The sequence below is a fragment of the Drosophila hydei genome, unplaced genomic scaffold, assembly GCF_003285905.1.
Source record: "Drosophila hydei strain 15085-1641.00,03,60 unplaced genomic scaffold, DhydRS2 tig00000001-arrow-pilon, whole genome shotgun sequence".
Classification (NCBI taxonomy): Eukaryota; Metazoa; Arthropoda; class Insecta; order Diptera; family Drosophilidae; genus Drosophila; species Drosophila hydei.
The window spans coordinates 8,595,678-8,604,175 of NW_022045643.1; the positions used below are offsets into that span (position 1 = coordinate 8,595,678).

At 38.0% G+C, this 8,498-nt stretch overlaps 2 protein-coding genes across 3 annotated transcripts; one reads left to right on the forward strand and one right to left on the reverse strand.

Annotated features, from left to right (window-relative positions):
- The first annotated feature begins 419 nt into the window (after nt 1–419).
- On the forward strand, nt 420–1,756 carry LOC111599244. 2 transcript variants are annotated; one of them, XM_023314844.2, is made up of 4 exons: nt 420–480; nt 534–691; nt 755–786; nt 846–1,756. In XM_023314844.2, exons 2-4 carry the CDS (start codon nt 555–557, stop codon nt 1,619–1,621), a joined length of 945 nt encoding a protein of 314 aa, XP_023170612.2. In that variant the 5' UTR covers nt 420–480; nt 534–554; the 3' UTR covers nt 1,622–1,756. The 2 variants fall into 2 exon arrangements, with proteins under 2 accessions (XP_023170612.2, XP_023170611.2); XM_023314843.2 differs by having other exon boundaries at nt 428–480; nt 537–691.
- Nucleotides 1,757–4,012: 2,256 nt separating this feature from the next.
- LOC111599269 (cell death protein Grim) lies at nt 4,013–4,694 on the reverse strand. The gene has a single exon (XM_023314868.2). The coding sequence runs from the start codon at nt 4,484–4,486 to the stop codon at nt 4,013–4,015; it is 474 nt and encodes a 157-aa protein (XP_023170636.1). The 5' UTR covers nt 4,487–4,694.
- Between the last annotated feature and the right edge of the window lie 3,804 nt (nt 4,695–8,498).

The window sequence follows — 8,498 nt, forward strand, 5'->3', positions numbered from 1 at the left end:
ATGCTCTAGGGGCGAGACCCTGATGACTTGAGCATTTCCCCAGTTGACTTTGTTTTTCTTTCACATTTTTGTGTGCCACTCTCACTCTGTGTGTGTGGCTTTTAAGCAGCGTAACCTTTTAATTTAACCCTTGCCGCAACTTGTGGCATGACACCACAGAAATATGCCATGCCAAAAACTGTTTTCCCTTCAAGGTGACATATTGGTTTTGCGATAAGCATCGCTAAATGCATGTGGGCGAAAGGGTTGCCCCGGCCAGCAAAGGGCTAACAGCCCGCCGCCCCGGACAGACAGCAGACAATGCCAGCTGGCAAACAAAGGTGAGATTTGTTTTACTTATAATGAAGGACAATGGCTTGAAGGTCTTGATAGAACAGTTAGGAAAGATCTTGGTTAGGCATAAGTCTTAATTGAATCAAGTTTGGTTTGCTTTTCTATACTTTTCACATAGTAAACGTAGTAAAATCAAAGCAAGGCTAGGTAAATAAACTAACTAAAAAATATTCTTTCTTAATTTTATCCACAATATCTAGCAGAATCTAAAGAGCCACGGGATGGAGGCTAGTTTGAATACAGAATACCTGAGCGCTCCACAGTTTTCTGTCTTATCAGATAAAGGTAATAATGCTACTGAATATGCAGTGCAGTATCCAGCATCTGCCGTGCAAGCCGAGATAAGTGTGGAGGGGAGGTAGGTAGCTAGAAAAGAATAAATTGCTTATTAATTCATTCTATTATACTCCAACTCCTTTAGTGGCGAAGGTCGTCAGCTCGGTGCCAATGTTTGTAAGTTGCAAGTCTTGAATGGGTATTTTTATACATTACTCTATTCCAAATTCCCACAGATCCAACTCCAGACCCGAGTAAGCAACAGAATCGTGTAGATGCATTCGGCTACTGTAGCTATGCTCCATCCCGAGCTTTTAGAGAAAATTGTGTTTCTCAAGTGTTTGGCTGTGATTCTAATGAAAACAACTGTCTAACAAACAGCAGCGAGGTAGCTGGCAGTCAGCGATATGCAGTCAAACCCAGCACTTGGTGCACGCCAGGCCCATCCGAGTTTCAATATTCAAATATTGGCAATGCTGCAAATGACCTTAGCTTGCAACGTAATACAGCTGGAACGGATGACATTTATCCAGAAGAAAGCCAAGCGGAGTTTCAATATTTAAATACAGCCAATGCTGGCAATGACAGTGTGCATCGTAATACGGCTGAATTGAGTGACTTTGATCCACAAGAGAGCCCAGAGGGCGCCTCATACTTGGAAAATCAAGCAACTGAGAGATGGTATCACAGCTTGAATACAAATTCAGATCGATTTTATGCAAGCCCTCGCCTAAGTGAGGACTTTTATCATAATGCGAATTCGCTGCAAAGCCACAATGATTACACCTCCAATTATCAATATTCATACGGCAAGGGCAATAACTTTAATCACTTCCCAAACGGAACGCTCATGGACACATTCTTCCCGAGAGGCGTGAACGAATACCCTGCCTATTTCAATGAGAACTTGTCTCTGTGCGACTATTATGAAGGTGGCAATGCGCAATGGGCTGTTGAAGAAAATTACCCATACGGAAGTGTGAACCAACCTCAGCCAGACTACGCCAAATGAATTTGTTCCAAATCAACTGGGTTTCGTTCAGTTTTTGGCTCTTTGCGAAAATTGCAAATCGATAATTATCTAGGCTGCATTTAAGACAGCTCAGAGCGTATGTAAATTTCAAAATGAATCCAAAATATAAATGAGAGAATCAATTTAATTTATTAGTTTCAGTCAAGTATTGGGAAAATGGAATTTAAGAATAAATCTCATATAAAAAGTTCTGAATTTATGAAGAATTTATTTCGAATATATTGATATAAAAATTTGTTCAAAAAGTAATTTATTTACTCATGAACAACTCTTTTGTTGGCTTTCCAAGTAATCCCTATCAGACATAAACTTTTGCCAATGTTTTTACAATACGGCAGAACAGATGTGGCTTAATGTCTTCTTCGATGCCTTTATATTTTCACTCATTGCGTATCGTCATCCTTTAATGACTATTTTCAGTTTCCGATATAACAAAATTTCACTAAAACGTAAAATCTCACTTAACATTAAATATTTTTAATTTTTCGGAACAGTCTTCACAAAGATTTTTTTGTAAAAATAATATATTTTAAGAAACAGGATTCTAAACGAATTTTCTTTTTCAGAAATTCGTTTCTGAAAAAATCACATTGTCCATGAATTTTTCATATATATAAAGGTAATATATATCTTTATCCTGAGCTTTGCATAGAAATCATTAAAAATATTACTTTTCTTAAAAAATATAAAATTATGAAAAGGAAAGTAAAGCTTAAACTAAATTTTTTTTCAGAAACAACTTTCTTGGAAAACATAAAATTACAGAAAAAAATTAAGTTTAAAAAAAATTTAGTTTTCAGAGCTAAATTTCTGAATCAGAATATTTTCCTCACATTTTTAAAATATTTTTCCAAATAATACTTTATTTAAAAAATTACGAATAATAATATATTAATTCAATAAATGAAAACCAATTTATTTTTTAGAAATAAATTGCTGAGACAGATAAAAATCACATTTTCTATGAAATTTTCAGATATTTTCATCTAAATATATTTTTTATAAAAATGTCTAACATCTTAGGCTTTGTCTAAAGATCTTCAAAAATAATATTGATTTTATTAAAATTTGAATGTATGAATATTAATATAGTCAAAACAAATAATTCCCAACCAAATTTTCCTTTTAGCAATAAATTTATTAAGACAGGAAAAACCCATTTTCGTGGTATTTCCATAACCCATTCCACATCCCAAACATTTAAGAAAACAGTTTAATTTTAATTTTATGATAATATTCATTTTTTTATAAAATTGTATTTATTTTCAAATATCTTATAAAAATGTTGTAATTCGCTTACGTTATTTCTCGTAAGCATTGGATTAATTTATTTTTTTTTTGCTGCGTACACAAAATGTCCGAAAGAAAAACAAAAATATTTTTGTAATTTTGCTAAAGTCAATAATAATCGTAAAATATGCTTAAAGTTTTTAGTTTTGTTTTTTCTTTAATTGTATCAAAATTGCTTAAAATATGAAATTTGTATTTTAATTTTTGTGTATTTTTTTGTTCATTTTGGTTCGGCGGTTTTACTGTAGTTGTTTTTGGTTTTTTCATTGACACACATTAAATGTTTATGCTTTGTTGCTTTTGCTTTTGTATATATAAAAATTGTCTGCTTAGAAACTATTTTGTACAATGTAGTTGTTGTCTTTGTTGTATTTCATTTGTTACATTTGTTGGTTCGGTATGAATATCATAATTTATAGTTTGTGTTCGATTGATTTGGGTTGGGGAATACATTTATATTTTTACTCTAGTAGAAATGCTAAAATTTGACATTTAGTTTTATATATATACTTAGTATGTAGTAAGTGGCATATGTACTTGTTATGATAGTGTGCTTAGTGTTTTTTTGACGACTGTTTAGTTGTAGACACAGATTCTAATTAGTTGAATAAATATATATATAATATATATATATTTTTATAGGTGGAAAACCTTTTTACTTTTAAATAAAAATATTGAACTGAATATGTCTTGCAGCTGCAGCTACGCCTATTTGAACCAACTTTTACAACCCGAAACCTTTTGACCTTTTGAAACTTAGGCATACAGAATGATCAACCCTTTCGTACTCTCTCCCAAAAAACTTGACTCCAAACAGTATCAATAATATTATATCACTTTCAGCAAATTGATGACAAATTTCGAAGTTCGAATTTTGAATTTTCTTAAAAATCGTTTAAATATTAAAAATATAAAATATATTTTCCTTTTGGTTAGCACTTTACAAAAAACATAAAACTCCTCTCGACTCCATCTGTTCGTCCCCAGAAAAATCACAATGCGCTTTGATTGAGCTGCCACCAAAAATTAACTGTACAATATAAGTCAGTTGTGTTTAGTCTTTGCGTCTCTTAGCCAAATCTACTCCTGCTTCGCATCTGTCACGTCTCCAACGTCAGCATCAGCATGAGCATCCTCATCTGCTGCTCCTCCAGTTGCATCCGCATCACTGGCGCCGCTACTAATCTCGAACGAGATTTGTATGACTGTCGGCCTGCGCTGTGCGGGATTGTAGCTGTAGAGCCGCAAGGCGTAGCAGAAAATCTGAGCCAACAGCTCCCAGCAGCCGAACTCCGACATGGACATGGCGCCCTGTTCGCGGCCCAACGGCACTGAAATGTTGGCGCGAAACTGTGAGCTGCCGGCGCGTTGTTGTCTTCGTTGTTGCTGTTGCTGTTGCTGTTGCTGCTGTGGCTGTTGCTGTTGTCGGGCCTCGTTTTGCCTGACATTCGTTGGGCTCGAGCCGACGCTGCCTGCTGCTTGTTGCGCACTTGCTTGTTGCCTGCTCCTGGCCAACAGTTGCGCCTGATCGGGTATAAAGTAAGCGATTGCCATCGTTTGATTTTTCTTTTGTAGTTTTTTCTAGTCTCAATAAATGTCACTTATTGCACTTATTCACTTAAGTTTCTCAAAATGTCTTTGTCACTTCTGTGAGTTTTTCGAATTTCGCCAAAATTTCGCTTGGCGCCAAAACGGAATCTTTGCCTTTTTACGTTAAATAATTTTGCCGTATACGGGGGCTGCTCTAGCGTCTGTTGCTGCCTTGTCAGAGGTTCTGCGTGGACTGACTGTAAATATCCTTGCCGCAGTCACTTTTATCAAATAGCTGCGCTGCCAGCAACGACGACGACGACGACGTCGTTCGTGCTTCCTAGGAAGCAACACGGCGCTCGCTCAACAAAATGTCACCCCCCTTGGCAAACACACACACACACACTCGCACACATTCAGTGCCAGTGGTGGAGGATGGAGTGTGTGTGCTTTGTTTATGCCAACAACCAACCAATTGAACCACCAACCACAGCCACTCACACCACAAGCCGTGGACGGTAAGCAGCGGGCGCAGTTCCCATTTGCCACCCCAGAAAAAAGTCACAGTCACGGCTGGGCTTTGGCTTTGTTACCTTTCCGCGAGAGAGTTAACTGCATGCAGCAAGAAAGAGAGCGAGAGAGAGAGAGAGAGAGAACGAGCTAGGGCACGTATTGAGAGCGCATTACGTTACGACGTAAAGTAACGTAAGAGCGTAGCTAGAGCAACTTTCGAACTAGGGGTAATCTGGCATTTGGCGTGCTCTATGGGTTTGCTAGCGTAACTTCTCAAATGAGGGGAATCTTTCGAAGTTCGAATTCATTTCGAGCTCGTTGCTTGCCTGGGAATCAACAATTGTTTGCCAATTTCCCCTAAACGTTCGAAATTGAAAAGATTGTGCTGTGGCGTTATTATTATATATAATTAATAATTATGTATATGTTCTCTAGCAATCTCCTAGTATTTTTCTATTATAGATAAGAATTCATTCATTCATTATTTCAAGGTTAAAGAAGACGCATTCAACATTTTGGCTTGCATAATGATGAGGATGGGTATATTTAACTTAGCTTATTTATAAATAATAAAATTTATAATTTTATAAATTATAAAATTAAAATAATAATGAAATATATCTAAATTTATTGTATTACAAATCTATATAGAAAGCAATTAAAATGAACATTTGATGCAGCTGAAAAAATTTGAAATAAAAATATATTTTCTTGTACATAATATCCATTTCTTACATAGTCAAAATTAGAAATATAAAAAAATATTTGTTGTCTTACGATGACAGCACAGAGCATCTCCCAATCAGTCACTCTAAACTCTATCAATTCCAGCTGCTCCTTGCTCTTCGTAAGCCTTCAACTTGGCCCGTTAGGTACACCCACTCAAGCCAACAGAAACCCGACTTTAGCCTTGAAGCAAACAGTTCCGGCTCCAGCAAACATTTGCCAACTGACCTTGAGGTCCCCCTTTATACGACACAGTGCGAGCTCATCCATTATGATAAACCACTTCCTGCTAGTTTTTGCAGTCCACACACTTAAGTAAATGGCATTTCGACTTGTTACAATTTTAAACAAAAGGCGGAAAATGTTCACGAAGACTTAATACACTTTAAGTATATATTCTATTAGATCGTAGCATAATTTCTACAAGAATGTTACCAAGTTTTTATTAATCTTAAAACTTAAGGTTAAAGGATAAAAAAATTATTTTAAATGAACTCATAATACTTTCTATAAATTCTATAAATATTCAAGTTCAACAGATTGACTCAGTTTTTTAAGATACTTTGAAGCATTTCAGATATTAAGAGGAAGATGAACATCTCCAACTCATGTTGCGCTCTACTCCACGACCAAGTCGTAGTAGCCACATCAAGAGAAAGTATATTTTGAAAATGGCAAACGAGCTTTTTGCCGCATGTTGCTTGTTGCTAGGGGCGTTCCATGTTGCAAGGTCGGTGCCAAGGCCAAGTAGCTGCTATACAAACTCGCCGTCGACTCCTCCAAAGCTGTGCTGAATTGGGTTCCAAGGACACGCCGGCCGGCTATAAGCGTCGCTCTGTGCGTGCGACCTTGACAATGAAAAGCGTTTAGGGAGCGCTCCCTATTGGGTGGGTGGGTGCGTGGGCGGCTAACAGCATTTGACACAGTTGACAGCACGTGCTTTTTATGCGGGTATTATGAGCAGCTTTCAAGGTCGCAGGATATTGATTACAGACAATTGTGCGTGCGGTGTGAAAAGCCAAAAAAAAAGAGAAGAAAACTTTTTGCTTGCAGTTGAGAAAATTGCTTTAAGGATTTGAGAGAAATGTCAATTTATGTTGGGATTTAAGAAGAAATTGATACAATCACAGCTGCAACTAGAAATTTATAAATGATTTAGTTGGGCGGATGCCTCATATATAATAGCCATGTTAAGCATAGTTATTATTGCAGGCCCATTATTTTGGCAAGAAGATGACTTAATACAAGAACACCTCTCTCTATATATAGAGATATTTACCCACATGTGCCAGCCACATCTCGGCGACTTGCAGCTTGGCTCTGGCCATGCTTATCAGCCGTAAGCAGCTGCCGCAGCTGCACAACTGCACTTGAAGCTCATTAAAAATTTGCAGCAGCCAAGTTGGCAGGTTGCATTAAATGCGCCGCACGGCATATCAAAAGCTGATGCACACACACCCACACACACAGAGAGAGAGTCTACGGCAATGAAATGCAAAAGTGCACTTTACACATTTGTGCGTAATGATTTTCCATTAACGTAAATTTGAATTAACAGCGGAGTGAAGAGCATAAACGTAATTACAAGAATGCCAATGTTTAAAACAACACGCGCCACAGCCCACCCACCCACAAAGAGACTGCTATCGAACCTGCTCGACTCAGGCATTTGATAAATGCCAATGGCATTGCCTACTGCCAACGGGGGGCGTGGCACGAGCATGATTGTCACACAAAATGTTGCGGCTGCTGACATGAGCTCCATACCAACTGCTCTTCCTTGCCCCACGCGCCCTCCAGCTCTTTTTATGCAGCCTGACTACTGTTAATGGTAATTATTTATTTTGGACAGCCGTTGTATAGACTTTTCATCATTGCCATAAACATAAAATTTTATGTTAATGATGCTGTCTTCTGCTGCTGCCGCTGCTGCTGCTGTTGCTTTTGTTATTGCTCTGTCTGTTTCGTATTGCATTTGTTGCTTTTAATGTGCTGCGCCAAGTGCGAGGCAGTGGGAGTGATAAGGTGAGAAGTGGAAACTTTGCACGCAATGTTCATTGACACTTTCAAATTTGGAAGAGTTTGAAGGAAAGTCTTAGCACAGTTTAAGGGCTGAAGAACAGCATTAATATAGCAGCGAATGCTAGAATTCACAGCAAGCAGATTGCAGCACTTCTTATAGATTAATATATAGAAATAATTTTTAACATCCATAGACAGTTCGTCTATCAGTTTGGTTGCCTAGTGATTTGAATTTGAGACAGATGTCTATCAGGCTTTTAATTGATTGCGCCACAATATTGATGCAGGGTTTATAATGTCAGTTATTAAGAAATTTGCCTCAGTTACAACTGCAGCACGGCTCAGGCAATATCCCTTACTCCACACATATGCTACGCAGCACTTGAGCCCCTCGGCTCGAGACCTAAAGAGTCCCAATTGTGCCGCTGTGTGTAACTACTTAAGCCTCATCATCCGCGTTTTAATGCCCATCAGCTTGCAGCAGCAGCAACAACAAGTTCATTGTGTGCCCAGCTCTTTCTATAAGGACCACAACAGATACACACGCACACGCACACACACACACACACACACACACTTTCACTGTGCTGTGCAATTATTTCATGCATTGTTCAAGGATTGTTCGACTGCTTTTTGCAAAAATTTTCTTTGTATAACGTGGAAGGCAAAGTGTTGTCAGGGGATTTACGCGCTCACAATGAAGAGGCCAGCGCAACAGGAGAATGGGTAAGGGAATGGGCATGAGTAGCAGAACCTGGCCGAGAGCCAAACGGAT